Source organism: Rana temporaria, chromosome 1 (genome assembly GCF_905171775.1).
Source record: "Rana temporaria chromosome 1, aRanTem1.1, whole genome shotgun sequence".
In the NCBI taxonomy this organism is placed as follows: domain Eukaryota; kingdom Metazoa; phylum Chordata; class Amphibia; order Anura; family Ranidae; genus Rana; species Rana temporaria.
The window spans coordinates 8,145,756-8,162,193 of NC_053489.1; the positions used below are offsets into that span (position 1 = coordinate 8,145,756).

The following is a 16,438-nucleotide window of genomic DNA, read 5'->3' on the forward strand; positions in this document are numbered from 1 at the left end:
GCAGGGGTGGCAGTGGAGGGCAGTATAATAGGAGGGATGGCAGTGGAGGGCAGACAGTATGTTGGAAGGGGGTAGTAGTGGAGGGCAGTATGATGGAAGGGGTAGTAGTGGAGGGCAGTATAATGTACAGCATGACTGGAGGGGTGCAGTGTATGGGATGGAGCAGGGTGACCATGAGTCAGTCAGGGCAGTGCAGGGAGCATTTAGCTTACCTTTCTTCCAGCGCTGGAACAGCCATCAGGGAAGAGTCGGGGGCGGAGCTTGGGCGCAAGCGGAATCCTCCACCGGCTCGCTCGGAATGCTGGGGCTCCACTCTCCGCCTCATCGTGACGTCACTGGTTGTTAGACGCCAGTCGGGTTATGCCTAGCAACCAGTTGTTTTGGCATTGAGCCACTCCCCACTGTCTCCCTAACCAGGCAGCCCCTGCGCTGAGCGCTCCACTGTGCAGAGAGACCAGACACTGTCTGGTGCTGTCCTTTCAGCTCTGCTGACTGCCGCATCCTGCAGGGCCCTAAGACCACGTGGGGCCCCTGGGCTGTGCCCGCTCGATAAGACGGCCCTGCCTTTAACCACTTCAATACAGTGTACTTAAACCCCCTTCTTACCCAGACCAATTTTCAGCTTTCGGTGCTCTCACACTTTGACAATTACTCAGTCATGCAACACTGTACCCAAATAAAATTTGCGTCCTTTTTTTCACACAAATAGAGCTTTCTTTTGGTATTTAATCACTCATGGGTTTTTTATTTTTTGCGTTATAAAAAAAGACGGTACATTTTTGTGAAAAATTGCCTTTTTCTTTGTCATAAAATTTAGCAAATTAGTAATTTTTCTTCATAAATTTGGGCCAACATTTATATTACTACATATATTTGGTAAAAATAACCCAAATTGGTGTGTATTATTTGGTCTTTGTGAAAGTTATGGAGTCTACAAACTAGAAAAGTACAAATACCCCACAAATGACCCCATTTTAGAAAGTTGACACTCCAAGGTATCAAATAAGTAGCATGGCGAGTTTTTTTACGTTGTAATTTTTTCCCCACAATTCTTTGCAAAATTAAGATTTTTTTTTTATAAAATTGTCATTAACTGGTTATTTCTACATTTTTTACAACTTGGCGTTTTTTTGTGCCGCTTAAAGCGCTCTTTAGTCACCATGGACATGAAGAAGAGGCTCACCTTGGAGCTGAGGAACAGGAAGGCGGCTGAGGTTAAAGAGATGGTTTTGGATAACTGCCGCTCAGATGATGGCAAAATTACAGGCCTCACATCAGACTTTGGGAACTTGGAGTTCCTGAGCATGATAAATATCAACTTATTATCGGTGTCCAATCTTCCAAACCTTGGGCAATTAAAGAAGTTGGAACTCAGTGACAACCGGATTTCTGGAGGTTTAGAGGTTCTTGCAGAGAAAACGCCAAACCTGACACACTTAAACCTCAGTGGAAATAAAATTAAGGACATTAACACTCTTGAGCCACTGAAAAAACTGACTCATCTCATGAGTTTAGACCTGTTCAACTGTGAAGTGACCATGCTGAACAACTACAGAGAGAGTGTATTTGCATTGCTGCCTCAGCTTACTTACCTTGATGGCTTTGATGCTGATGACCAGGAAGCTCCAGATTCTGACCCAGAACCAGATTGAGAAGATGCGGATGAAAATGGAGAAGATGGAGAGGATGACGAAGATGAAGAACTTGATGAAGATGAACTTGATGAGGAGGATGAAGATGGAGTGGACGATGAGGAGGATGTGGAAGAAGAGGAGGAAGGAGAGGAGGAAGAGGATGAAGATGATGATGTACCCCAGGGAGAAAAACGAAAAAGGGATTTGGAAGACGAAGGAGAGGATGACTTTGATGAGGAGGAAGAAGATGATGAATAAAATACAAAAGGCTACTGGATCTTTTTATATGGACTGTCTGGGCTGGCCACCAGTGCATGTGACAGTGTCTGCTGATGGGTCACTGTATACCGCTGTTCACCGCCACCCTGTTCAACTTTTTTGTTTTCCCTTTTTGTGTAGATGTGTAGGGTTGAGAGATGAGACTATTATGGTCTGAAATAAACTTTTGTTTGCCGCTTTATATTTAAAGATGGCCATCTGAGCTATTTGCGGTGTCAGATCGTAGGACGCCCTCCACTCCCTTACCCCATATTTTTTTTTTTTTAACCCTCTCGCCCTGGAATTTTCTGTGAAAGTTCTGTGGTTCCTCTGATCTGTGAATGGTGCACGGCTGTTTAAATCTGAGGATGATTCCAAAGACAGTCTCCCTCCCTCTATCCTGCATCCTTTTGTTAGTCATGCCTTAATGTCAATGTGTTCTGCTTTGTTTTTCTCCCAGATACATGTATATGATTAACATTTGCGTATTTTGGCAATAAGATTTCCATTGAAATTGTAAAATTACAAGCTTTGTCTTTTCAACAGTTTGATTTACTTCCCACTTGACACATTTGATGTGGTGGTTAATACTGCTGAAACTTATAAATATAAAATCACAAATCATTCAAGGTAGTGGGTTTTTCTGGTTCTGAGAGTTGGAATTGGAAAGAATCAGTTCAGAACTTAATAGGCCATTTATTTTTTTAAAGAGTGATAAGTGTTGCTTTGAACAACCAGATTTTCTGTACAGAAGTGATCAGTTTTCTAGGTAGTTGTAACGGCTTAAAGCGTTGGCTTTTGGTTTCTTTTGCAATGTCACTGAATGACTTGCCTGTTGTAAGGAATTCTGTCCCAATGCAACCGATGCCCATTTCGTAAATATTCCATACTCTTGAATATATTGCTTAAGCTAGAAATGTCCCTTCTCACATCTAAAGAAAACAGATGGGTCTGCGGTGTCCTATTTAAGCATTTTTTTTTTCTGTGTACATGACCATAAAGTGTTGGTTGCAAGAGTATTTCATTGCTTATTAGCAGTGTTGTGCTGACTTGGCCCTTGTAACTCTACAAGAGGGGCTATCATGGCTTTCACAATGCTATAAATTAGCAGTTTCACTTGATTACTGTTCTCTTGCCATTTGGGGTTGTGGGAATCACTTTGGGTAAGAAATTAAATCTTTTGACCTATGAAATGCCCCTGTTTTTTGTATCTAGTTGTTGCAGAAAGCCTTTTTAATAATAAAAAAAATATTTTGGGGTTTTTAAAAAAAAAAAAAAAAAAAACTGGTTATTTCTCTCACAGAGCATATGCATACAACAAATTACACCCCAAAATACATTCTGCTGTTCCTCCTGAGTATGGGGATACCAAATGTGTGGGACTTTTACACAGCCTGGTCACATACAAAGGCCCAACATTGAAGTAGCGCCATCAGGCGATCTACGAGCATAAATTGCACATCTCATTTCTCAACCACCTATTACACTTTTGAAGCCCCTGGAGCACCAGGACAATGGAATTGCACACAAAATGACCCTATTTTGGAAAGCAAACACCCAAACGTATAATTTATGAGGCATAATCAATCTTTTGAGCGTTTTTTTTACCCAGAAGTTTTGGGAAGACGTGGAAAAAAATAATGAACGCATTTTTTTTTTTACACAAAGTTGTCCATTTATAAGATATTTCCAACGCATAGCATGTACATAGCAAACATGACACCCTAAAATACATTCTGCTACTCCTGAGTATGGGGATACCACATGTGTGAGACTTTTACACAGCGTGGCCACATACAGAGGCCCAACATCCGAGTAGCACCATCAGGCGTTCTAGGAGCATACATTACATATATAATTTCCTGGCAACCTATCATTTTTGAAGGCTCTTCATATTTCTAACACATAGCATGTACATACCAAAAATTACAATCCAAAATAAATTCTATTGCGGAAAGGGTAAAAAAAAGTATTACCTGTGATTTTAGTAGGGTCCACAGAAGAGAGCACTGGTCCAGGCAGCAGTCAGGGATGTGCTTAGCGACCGCTATAGTAATTCTTCAGACAGCATATTTGCATAGTCCAGGTAGCAGTGGTGTGGCCCGTTCATGCCGCAGGCAAAGATGATGGCAGGCATGATGGCAGTAAGTCAGCAGCAGGCTGAGGGCTGCAATCGGGTAAGACCTGGGCACAGGGGTAGAGGCTTCGACCCACCCAAATCTCTATGAAGCCTCCGGACCCTAATCCGGAAATTACAAAACCCGGAGAAAACAAAAAAAAAATTTCTCCATCCGGAAAAACTATTCTGGAGCCCCTCACATATGTGAGACCCCTATGTACTACAATAGCAGGGCAACAGATCAGTCCAAGCGGCAGGCAAAAGCATAGTCCATAAAACAGGCCAGGGTCAATTTACGTGGAAGCAGTCCAAGCGGTAGGCAAAAGCATAGTCCATAAAACAGGCCAGGGTAAATTTACGTGGAAGCAGTCCAAACGGTAGGCAGAGGCATAGTCAAAAAACAGGCCAGGGTCAGTTCACGTGGAAGGCAGTAGCATGAAAATGTTCAGATTGGGGAAATGGTTAAAAATATGGGCTAATATTTTAGGGATTCATGATAAGATTCAAAGCATTCTCCAATGCAAAGGCCAGGTTGGGAGGGACACCGGTAGCTGGTATCTCTTCGACTTCCTCCTTTTGCTGCACACGCGACATCTTTTTTGCCGTCTTCGGCCTCCTTCGGATGGTGGGATGTTGTACGGGTAGTGGCGTCCATGAAGTCGGCTAACGACATCAGAGCAAAGGGTTTCTGAGGGGGGTCTTTGTGGATAGATGAGGGCCGTGACGATTTCTTCTGTGAAGTGTAGGAAGGGGGCAGGGTTTTCAGTGGATTTGTAGTAGACTACGTAAGAATTATAAATGGTCAAATGGATAAGATATTTTGCTACCTTCTTGTACCAGAATCGGGACCTCCTTATTGATAAATAGAGCTGAATCATTTGGTCCATTGAAACCCCCCCCCCCCCCCCATGTACAGATTATAAACTTGGACACATGTCGGCTTTTCAATGGGACCTCGTCTTCGTTGAACAACTACTGTAGTGTCATTGTGAATGGTGGACATCATGTGCACGTCTCTGTTATCCTTCCACCTCAAGGCCAGCACTTCATTGCACCTCAGTGGTGCTCTTTCCCCCCTTCGCAGCTTTTTGTTCACAATGGATTGTGGGAAGCCCTTCCTATTTTTTCTGGAGGTTCCGCAAGCCAGGGTTTTTTTCAATATACAAGTGTCGGAAAAGGGGCAGGCTGGTGTAAAAGTTATCTAAAGATGATATCCCTTTTTCAGGAGTGGGTAAGCCAGGTCCCATACAATTTTTCCAGCTGTGCCCATGTAGGCCGGGCACTCAGGGGGCTGGAGCTGGGAATCTCTTCCTTCATAAATGCGGAACGCATAAAGATATCCCGTGGCTCTCTCACAAAGTTTGTAAACTTTTACTCCGTATTTGGCCTTTTTTACTAGGAATGTATTGCTTTATTCCTAGACGGCCTGAAAAGGGTACCAGGGACTCATCCACACATGTGTGTTTATCGGGGACATATGGTTCTGCAAGTTGATGGGAAAGGAAATTTATCAGGGGGCGAATCTTATACAATTTATCAGAATCTGGATGATTACGGGGAGGGCACTGGGTGTTTGTCATTAAAATGAAAGAATCTCATCATCTCGTATTGGGACCTGGGCATTGTGGCAGAATAAATGGGCTGGTGGTAGATGGGTTTGGTGGACCAATAGGAATGTCCTTGATTTTTTTTGTTAAGCCCCATGTTTATGGTAAGACCAATACACAATTTGAACTCCTCCAAATTTACATCTCTCCACTCAAATGGACGGGCATAAGATGATTGGGGGTTGTTGGCAATAAACTGCTGGGCATACTAATTTGTCTGGTCGATAAGGAACTGCAGAAAAGTGTCGGGCAAAAACAGATGAAGGAAATCAATGTCTGAGAAATTTTGGGTATTGGCCTGCACACCTGGCTGTGCTGTGAAAGGGGGAATAATTGGTGATCCCGAGCCGGAAGGCAGCCATGTTGGGTTGGCCAGAACATCTGGCATGAATGTAGTGGCCCTGGCTCCTGGGGGACGTGACACTTCAGTAGTTGGTGGCGTTTGCAATTCTTGTGCTGGTACCCGGGTGTGATGTGGCAGCACTGGTACTGGGCATTTGTTCACGAGGGTTTTAGCTGGTGGCAGCACTGGTACTGGGCCTAGGAATATAATCCTGGTTGCTGGCGGCTGCCTGGTTTTCAGAGTGCCGTGCCCTTTTAGGAGGGACCCATTCTTCATCCGAATCATTGCTATATTCAATCGGTTCACATTCGGAATCAGAAATGGAATCTGATGAGAACTCCACGGTGCTCTCATCAGTCATTGAGAGGATCTGGAACGCCTCCTCGCCAGTATACAATTTGGAAATATCTTATAAAATGGACAACTTTGTGTAAAAAAAATGTGTTTATTTTTTTTCCATGTTTTCCCAAAACTTCTGGGGGAAAAAAACGCTGGCAAGTTTGACCAGCATAGAACCTTGCATCATTTGACAGACAATCACGTACCACAGCCGATCACGTGGTACACAGCCCTGACCAATGGCTGTGTACCATTGTCGGTGACGATCAGTGTTCCCGGGCATGCACCGTGCACAATGGGGTGTTGCCATTCGTGATCAGCCGTGACTTCATCATTTAGCTGAAGAAGGTTAATACAATCTCTCGGATGGGCTGTCTGCAGATAGGACAAGGCCTGTTCCTTTTCTTCAGTTTCTTAACACAGCTAAAGCATGTCAAGAGGTGTCCCGTCTTGCCATGGACAATGCATCCATTTTTTGACCTTGTCTGTCAAATGATGCAAGGTTCTATGCTGGTCAAAGACCGGCTCTTTTTTTCTGAGCTTTCTTCATAAGATTGCTTCCGCTCATTCTCTCTGAGCTCCTCCTGACTACATGAAGCTATGCTACCCGACGTGGATGGCTGAGGAAAGTCCTCCGTCTCCTGGGTTTCTGAACTTTGTAAGCCCTCATCTTCCTTCTTTACTAGATTCTTGTGAATCTGAATCTGACAATTTTTTGCCTTTTTGTCATCAGGTACATCAAAAACCTCGTCATCCATAGAATCTTCCATCTTTTGCCTCTTTAGGCTGGGTTCACACTACTACACTACTTTCATCCTACTTTGCTCTGTGTTCAATGTTTCCCTATGAGAGCGTCTTGTAGCGTCCTACACAAGTCGGTCCGACTTTGAAAATGCTCCCTGTACTACTTTTGGTCCTACAGTGATCCTACTTCAGGCCCATTGAATATCATTGAAGTCGGACCAAAGTAGTATCCTGTTCATGAAAGTAGGATGGATGTAGGACCAATGTAGGATAAATGTAGGACCAATGTAGCAGAGCAAAGTAGGATGAAAGTAGTGTAGTAGTGTGAACCCAGCCTTAGGGAGTTTTTTTTTTTCTCTCGTTCTCATCTCGTTTACAAAGAGAGCAACACCTGCGACAGTATCTTGAGAACATTTCCAATAATCCTGCAATGACAGGTACAAGACACTTACCACACCAGATAACGTTTAGTTAAAAAAAAAAAAAAAAAAAGGGGACACCTAATTTCCATTCACATATTTACAATGGGTCTTTCATTTTGCTGCAGAAATATTTTAAAGAACAATGAAAACAGTTTAAAAACATTGGGACAAAAGCAGGAGAGAATAATTTGTGTTTTCAACATCTTAAAAAGGCAAGAACATTTTTTTAAAGGAGAATAGAAAATTGTCTGGCATTATTACTGTTTCATAATACGCAAAGTTTTCCTATTCAGAAAAAACCTGTATAAACTATATTGTATCTGAATTTCTGAGTACAGTGGGAGTTTTTAAATGCGGCTGAGCTGTATTGAAATACACTATGATCAGAAAAGTGCAGTAGGAACATAGATCTCTGCAGAGGACATTGGGGGTTATTTACGAGAGGCAATTCCACTTTGCGCTTCAAGTGCGAACTACAAATGCAAAGTGCACTTGAAATTGCACTGAAAGTGCACTTGGAAGTGCAGTCGCTGTAAATCTGAGGGGTAGATCTGAAAGTTGGGTTAGCGGAGCCTCTGTCCTAAACTCAGCAACAGGAGGCTAAAGAGTTTTGTGCTCCGAAATAGGGAGAAGTTTTCAGACCTGCCGGGTTGGGTCTCCGGAGTTGAACATGACATTATCACTACACCAGGGGATAAGGTCAAGTTGAAGCCTTATAGAATTCCAGAAGCCCGGCGAGAGGCATTTCGCCAGGAAGTAAAAAAAAATAAAAATGCTTGAGCTGGGGGTGCAGAGGTAGCCAGAGGGGTTTAAGGATGTTAAATGGTTTCAGCTGTTCAGAATGAGGAAATTAAGGCCTCTATAAATTGTCCAGAGGATTACTACTGAATGCTGCATCCTGAGGCTTGTTGAGTTAAGGCAGTGTTTCTCAATTCCAGTCCTCAGGCCCCCCCAACAGGTCAACAGGTCAGGTTTTCAGGATTTCCCTCAGATGATAAGGCTGTGGTGATTACTAAGGCTGCTACTACACTACTTTCATCCTACTTTGCTCTGCTACATTGGTCCTACATTTATCCTACATTGGTCCTACATCCATCCTACTTTCATGAACAGGATACTACTTTGGTCCGACTTCAATGATATTCAATGGGCCTGAAGTAGGATCAATGTAGGACCAAATGTAGTACAGGGAGCATTTTCAAAGTCGGACCGACTTGTGTAGGACGCTACAAGACGCTCTCATAGGGAAACATTGAACACAGAGCAAAGTAGGGTGAAAGTAGTGTGAACCCAGCCTTAGGCAGTGAAACTGATCAAATCACCTGTGCAAAATAATGGAAATCCTGAAAACCTGACCTGTTGGGGGGGCCTGAGGACTGGAATTGAGAAACACTGCGTTAAGGAGAGCAGTGAGCTGAGGAAGTGGTTGTTGATATTTTTACTGTGTGATAAAAAAAACAAACTATTTTCTGCTGGAAGACCAGCAGTGTCTGCCCAGCAGTAAAATGACTGGATACTATCTGGTGGGAACCTAGAGAAAAAGAACCCCATCAAGATAAAAGGGGCTACTAATAGTGGAGATGGACAACATGCATCCGCATAGAAATAATGAAAAAAAGGTTTATTATGATTGTTACTACATGGAATAAAAATAGCAGCAAGGTGCTAGTGTAAGTATTACCAAGGTCCTTGGCTTGAATGTACAGACAGGAAGCACCAGTAACTGCGTACTAGGTACAAATAACACAATAAGAACAATTACAAACATAAAACAAATATACAAGACAGTCCGGACGCCATGAATCCACGATATGTTGCTGTTCCCAACGGAAAATGTCGTTATCATTCAAATGTAATCAATTAGAAAAAATAAAGTGATAATAAGTGGAAACAAAGTAACATATGTGTCCCCGCGGGGGAGATAGATGAGGGAGATGGTGGTATGATAAGGATAATATAGTTGTTGCGTGTGCACAAAGAGTTACAACCTGCGCATATCCATGCGCTACCGATGCCTAATTAACCGCTGCAAAGGTGTCCTTGATGTGGGATAATCAGGGTAGGCAGTCCAGTAACATATGCAGGGATTGTGTCTCTGTCTGTGCTTAACCAGTGTATATTCAGGGGATGACTAGAGTAAGGGCTTAAAGCCCAGAAGCATGTATGGACCAAACTGCTACTGTGGAGACAATGTCTCTTTAACCACTTCCGGACTGCCGCATGTACATTTACGTCCACAGAATGGCACAGACAGGCACATTGGCGTACCTGTACGTCCCTGCCTAGACGTGGGTCGGGGGTCCAATCGGGACCCCCCCCCCCGTACATGCGGCGGTTCCGCATGATCCCTTTTATAGGGATCGAGTGATCCCTTTTATAGGGAGACTCAATCGATGACGTCAGACCTACAGCCACACACCCCTACAATTGTAAACACACACTAGGTGAACCCTAAATCCTACAGCGCCCCCTGTGGTTAACTCCCAAACTAACTGCAACTGTCATTTTCACTATAAACAATGCAATTTAAATGCATTTTTTGCTGTGAAAATGACAATGGTCCCAAAAATGTGTCAAAATTGTCTGAAGTGTCCGCCATAATGTCGCAGTCACGAAAAAAATCGCTGATCGCCGCCATTGGTAGTAAAAAATAAAAAAAAATAAAAAATATATTAAAACTATCCCCTATTTTGTAAACGCTATAAATTTTGCGCAAACCAATCGATAAACGCTTATTGCGATTTTTTTTTTTTTTTTTTTTTTTTTTTTACCAAAAATTAGGTAGACGAATACGTATCGGCCTAAACTGAGGAAAAAAAAATGATATGTTTTTGGGGGATATTTATTATAGCAAAATAAATATTGCATTTTTTTTCAAAATTGTCGCTCTATATATAGCGCAAAAAAAAAAAAAACGCAGAGGTGATCAAATACCACCAAAAGAAAGCTCTATTTGTGGGGAAAAAAGGACGCCAATTTTGTTTGAGAGCCACGTCGCACGACCGCGCAATTGTCTGTTAAAAGCGACGCAGTGCCAAATTGTAAAAACCCCTTGGGTCATTTAGCAGCATTTTGATCCGGTCCTTAAGTGGTTAAGGCAAAATTGCCCGTGAGTGGCCACTCAGATTCTGGTGTTAACTTTGCGCAAAGCCTGTAAAGTTCAAAATGTCACGTCCTTCTGTAATCTAGTCTGGTTCGTCTTAGCGCATCTGAGGTCTTCAGTGGAGTCGGGACTCGCGCCTCCTCTGTCTGTTGAGGAGGGGCCTGGCACTCGCGCCTCCTCTGTCTGTCGAGGGGGGTCTGGCACTATCCACCAGTTGTATCGCACCTGTATGGTGATATGACGATACTCCGAAGAAGGGTATTCGATGACCGTAGACCCGCTTTTGTTATGCGGCGGCGCGCACACGTGCGCCTTTCAGGCTGGTATTGTCTATCAGCCGCTAGATGTCCCTACATCAGTTCCATGCTGACGGGGAAGGGAATGTGGCGGCCTAGGACCGCGACGTCAACGCGTTTCGCAATCTTAGTCACGTAGCTTCGTCTGGACGTTGGAGGGGCCTGTGCAGCGCTCCTTTTATGTTCCACCAGTGCACGCCCCCTGCTCCTTCGAAAAATTGTATTCTCATCAAGAGTGTTTTAACATGGTGTTATATTCCTCTGTGTGAGATGTTCAAATTTGCTGGTAGTTTCAGCATCCTTATGTCTCTGATATATCCCACAATGAATTATGTCTTAATATGTTTAAAGCTTAATTGGGTGTCAAACAGCAGTAACGGCAACCTACATAGGATTACTATGAAAGTATTTAGCATTGACCTAGGATTGAAATTGTTAGACACATTGACATATAAGACAAAAGACAGGGACAGACATGTGTGTATAGGTTATATAAGGTTATGGTGATCTAGAAAAATTAGATAAGTGGTTGGTTGTTTATTTAGTACGTTAAACAGGAAAAAGGGATATTTTCAATTCATAGGTAGTAATGGGAATATCCAACTATGCTAGGATATCTGAAAATTTATTGGAGTATTACAAAAATACTCATGAAAGTGATTACTCAGAATTATCTATTATATGATATTAATGGTGGAAAAGACAATGACAAAAATTAATATAAAAACTAAAAAAAATATATATCAAAATATATATGTGTGTATAATAATGAGTAGTAAGAGATATCCAAAAAGATGTGGTTGGTGAAAAATTGATGGTTGTTAGCCAGAAGAACTAGGAAAATGGAAAATGCTGAGTGACATTGTGGTGAACAAGAGGAGCTGCCCTATACTAGAGTGGCATAGCTCTTCACTCCAAAAAGGATTGCATACTCCTTTCCATGTTCATTCCTAGAGGTGCTAAAGATTTTAGGGCCAGATTCACAAAGCAGATGCGCTGACTTAGCTCGAGATACGCGGCGTAATTAGAAATGTACACGGCGCATATATTTGCGCCTAATCCTCAAAACGAGATACGCCTTAAAATCAGGTTTTTCCGTCCTACCTAAAATAATTACACCGGCGCTTTACCGTGCGCAAATTACGCTAGAAACGCCGCTGTTTTGATAGGCAAAGATGCAAATGAGGGAGGGCGATCCACAAAATTAAGTGTGTGCGCCGTAGATTACGCCCTGTGCGCTTCTGTTAGTTTCAATGTGTAAATTTACACATTATAAAAAAAGGTGCCCTAATTTTACACATGCCGTGTAAAGGTCAGCTAAAGCAACACCATTAAGGAAGAGTTGAGCACACACACACTTGCAGGACAACAATCTGTATGCCAACATGCCAGGGGCATCCATGCGCATAGCTAGACTAGTGACTTCAGTGACCGAGGGTACCCCCTCTTCTGAGGGAACAGCAGCCAGGAGACGCCTCGCAGAAGGCATCTTTGCACAGTAAACACACACATTTATTTACTAAAGGCAAATCCACTTTGCACTAAAAGTGCACTTGGAAGTGCAGTGACTGTAGATCTGAGGGGGACATGCAAGGAAAATAAAAAACAGCATTTTTGTTTGTACATGATTGGATGATAAAATCAGCAGAGCTTCTCCTAGTTTCAGATCTTTCCCTCAGATCTGCAGTGACTGCACTTCCAAGTGCACTTGTAGTGAAGAGTGGATTTGTCTTTAGTAAATCAACCCCATTATGTCACAATGAGAATGCATGCATGCACACCCACTGTGGTCCCTAGCACAGACATATCACATGCACATCTAATTGGATTAGATCCAAGTACACCCCCCCCCATTGGTACTTGGGAGCAATAACGCCACGGCTCCAATTATGTTACTGTGCATTCATACACCATTCAGGGACCTGGGATCACTTCTCCCTGGTCCTGGGGATCCCTTCTCCACCAAAACTGAGGGTGACACCCTTATTTAATCAGGAATGCCACCCCCCCACATTCACACATCATTCATTCACACACACACAAAACAAATCATTAGTACAGTGTAATAAACAAAATCATAAAAATATAAAAAAAAAAACATAAAAATCAAAAGTACCCCTGCAAATTAATTGCGGCGGCGATTGCTCCGTCTGGGCTGCCCACGGGCACGGCTAACCGGAGGATCTTCATGGGGGGGGGGGGGGGGTGTTAGCAGGGGAGGGAGTATCTTCGTGGGGGGGGGGGTGTGAGCAGGGGAAGGAGGATCATCCTGGGGGGGTGGGTGAGCAGGGGAAGGAGGATCATCCGGGGGGGTGGGTGAGCACGGGAAGGAGGAGCCTCCCCTGGTGTCTGTCCTCTTGCTGGCCTGCCCTCCAAGGCCACTGCTATTCTTCTGAGACAGACAGTGACGGCAGCCGTATTGGCCTGGCCAGCCCGGGGATTGTCCTGCACAGCCTGGGTCAGGGCAGTCACCTCCTGGGCCACGCCTGTTGTGGCGGTCTGCAGGTCACACAAACATGTGATGACCGCCAATGAGTTGGTGGCCACATCACCGAGTGACTCCTTCATTACACACAGGCTGTGCACCATCTGGGTCAGAGTGTCTTTTCTCTGACCCAGAGTGCGGGTCTGCCGGGCATTGTCCTTCTGCAGACTGGCCGGCAGACGCTCGGCCACCCCCCTGGTCTCCTGGGTCGCCATCCTGCCTGCCCCTGAGGCTTGTTGCCTGGGAGGAGGGGGGAGAGTGACCCTTGTGGGAGGAGTGGGAGGGGCTACCCCTGATGGTGGCCTGACTGCTGCCAGCCTCTGGGGTAGGCTCTAGGGTAGCCTCAAAGGTAATCCATATCCGAGGCCAAAAGGACTTCTCTGCCAATTTGAAGATCTTCTTCCTCCACCCCCTCATCCTCCTCCTCCCCCTCCTCATGAGGGGAGGTTTGTCCACTCCCCTCCCCTGGGGACTCCTCAGCAGCCTCCTGTCCTTGGGGTGGTGCAGCAGCCTGGCCTGATGGCCCAGCAACCTCCTGGTCATCTGTGGAGGACACAAAACAATCACAGGTTTGAGGATCTACACACTTGGCACATCTTCCCTTCCCCCACCCACACATGCTAATCACCAGATAGAAAAAACAAAAACGTACCTGGCCTCACAGGAACACCAGTCTGATATCCACGCAGGCCCACCACCTGCTCTGGCTGGAAACACCGGGCCACTGCCCATTCCTCCTCACTCAGACGGATGGGGCAGGCTGGGCCTCCTCCAGTGCCCGTGGTATGGGCATTGATGTTTGCCACCTTATTACGGACCACGCTCGTTAGATCGTTGATCTTTTTTTGGATGCCAGCAGGGGTCCTCGTCCCCCCCCCCCCCGCCGCATTTATCTGATCCGTAATCTTTTTTAGAATGTTCTTCCTTTGGGCCGGGGAGGTGTTCCGGCTCTCAGGCCCATGTAAATATCGCCCATATAGGACGATGGACCTAGCAAGGATTTGCTTCTCAACCTGATTAAAATTGAGCTTCCTGCGCTTGGGTGCCATCACAGACACCACTCAGCAACAAGAAGAAACTCACAGGACAAACAAACAAAAAAACTCACACAAGAAACACACAAAAAGCAAAACACACAAGCAAACACAAATACTATCAGAAAAAAAAAAAAAAAATACACTCTGAAAAAAACAAACAGAAAATACACTTAGCAGAAACAAACACCAACTACAATCTAATACTCCTCCAAAACTTCTCTATCACACACAACTCACCGACAAACGTTCAGAGCAGAAGCAACTTGCTTTAGGAAGGGAACACAGGGAAATACTTTTGCAAGGGAAGTGTGTTTGACTGGGGCTATTTATACACAGGGCGATCCTCAAACCAAGTACGCTTGGCCTTTTTCCTATCTCGCTGATTGCGCCGAGCAAAGTTCTGCACATGCCCAGTGAGAAGCAGATTCGTGCGCGCATGCGCAGTACGGCCGGCCTTTCATTTGCATGGGGTCACGGCTCATTACAATGAAGCACGCCCGCTTCCTTCCCACTTGCAATAACCCTGCCTTACGCCTCGGGATTTTAATTTTGTGCGCAAATGCGCTGTGGATACGGCACTTACGACACCAACTTGGGGCGCCGTAACTTAAATGACATAAGTTTTGAGTAACTTAATTTGCGGCGCTGGCTGTGGATCTGGCCCTTAGGGTGTAAATCCACCACTTTTCCTTCTGTAGCAGGATTTTGTCGAAATCACCCTGTCTGGCTGGCAATCTCAGAACATATATGCCCTTTACCTTTAAACCATCAGGTTTAGCCTGGTGGAATTCCAGGAAATGTTTGACAACTGGACTTTCATAGTGTTTTTCCAAGTCACCATCTTTTACTTTTCACTTTCTCCTCCTTTTTTGATGTCTCGGAGATGTTCTCCAATTCTTATCCGCATTGTCTTTGTGTTTTTCCTATATAGATCTTCGGGCAAGTGCATGTGAGCATGTAAATGACTCTTTCAGTAGCGCAGTTAATTAAATCCCGGATTTCAAATTCCCGCAGTCCCTTTGCATCTTAAAAGGTTTTTGTTCTGTCCACAAAGGGACATATCTGGCATTTTGGGCAAGGGAACATTCCTTTAGTCCGGGCATAGTCTGATAACCATGATCTATTAGGTTGTCTGATAAATTCAGATTGGACAAGTAGATAACCCAAATTCTTCGCCCTATGGGCTACCATTTTAGGACAGTCTCCTACAATACTTGCTAGGGTTTTATTGTTCGCCAAGATGCCCCAATGTTTCTACAAAATTTTCCTTACATTATCCCATTGGGGGACAAAAGTAGTTATGAGTCTTACTGGCCCTGAGTCTTTTTTGGTGTTGTCTTTTTTTGAATTTATGCGAAGCAAACTGTCTCTGCTACGTAGGGCTGCCTTACGCTTAGCATATTTGATCTGCTTGTGCGAATAGCCTCTCTCACGAAATCTCGTATAGAGCTCCTTACTCTCAATATAGGAGGAGGGTTCTGAGCAGTTACGTTTGATTCGCATAAATTCACCAATGGGAATCCCCATTTTTTTGCCATAAGGGATGATGGCTGTCCGCCTGTAGTAGGGTGTTGGCTGCCGTTTCTTTACACAAAGTACTGGTGGTGATGTTTCCATCCCTAAGACCGATTCTCAGGTCAAGGAAAGAAATTGATGTCCTGTCACAGGTGTAGGTTGGATGTATATTTCGTTCATTAATATTCAACTGATCAATGAAGTTGTGGAAAGAACCTATATCTCCCTCCCAAATGACAAAGACATCATCAATATACCTCAGCCATGTGTGTGCATGGCTAAGGTATAGTGGCAGATGAAATACATCCTCCTCCTCCTCCCATAGGCCTAGGTGAAGGCACGCATAAGCCGGAGCCCATGCCGCTCCCATAGAGGTGCCTTTGATTTGTTGATAGAATTGGTATGAAAATTGGAAAAAAATGTGAGATAGGGCAAATTGGAGCAAGTCCACCAAGAATTCATTTTGATGTCCTAATTGTGGGTAGTGTTTTTCCAAAAACACCTTAACTGCTTGAATACCGCAGTCATGTGGGATA

At 44.2% G+C, this 16,438-nt stretch overlaps 1 protein-coding gene across 1 annotated transcript; it reads left to right on the forward strand.

Annotated features, from left to right (window-relative positions):
* The first annotated feature begins 1,129 nt into the window (after positions 1–1,129).
* LOC120924419 (acidic leucine-rich nuclear phosphoprotein 32 family member B) lies at positions 1,130–2,521 on the forward strand. The gene has a single exon (XM_040335379.1). It carries the CDS (start codon positions 1,161–1,163, stop codon positions 1,650–1,652), a length of 492 nt encoding a protein of 163 aa, XP_040191313.1. The 5' UTR covers positions 1,130–1,160; the 3' UTR covers positions 1,653–2,521.
* Positions 2,522–16,438: the final 13,917 nt, after the last annotated feature.

What these genes read in the sequence shown, in the direction of transcription:
- LOC120924419 (XM_040335379.1), top strand. Translation starts at nt 1,161, where the DNA reads ATGGACATGAAGAAGAGGCTCACCTTGGAGCTGAGGAACAGGAAGGCG.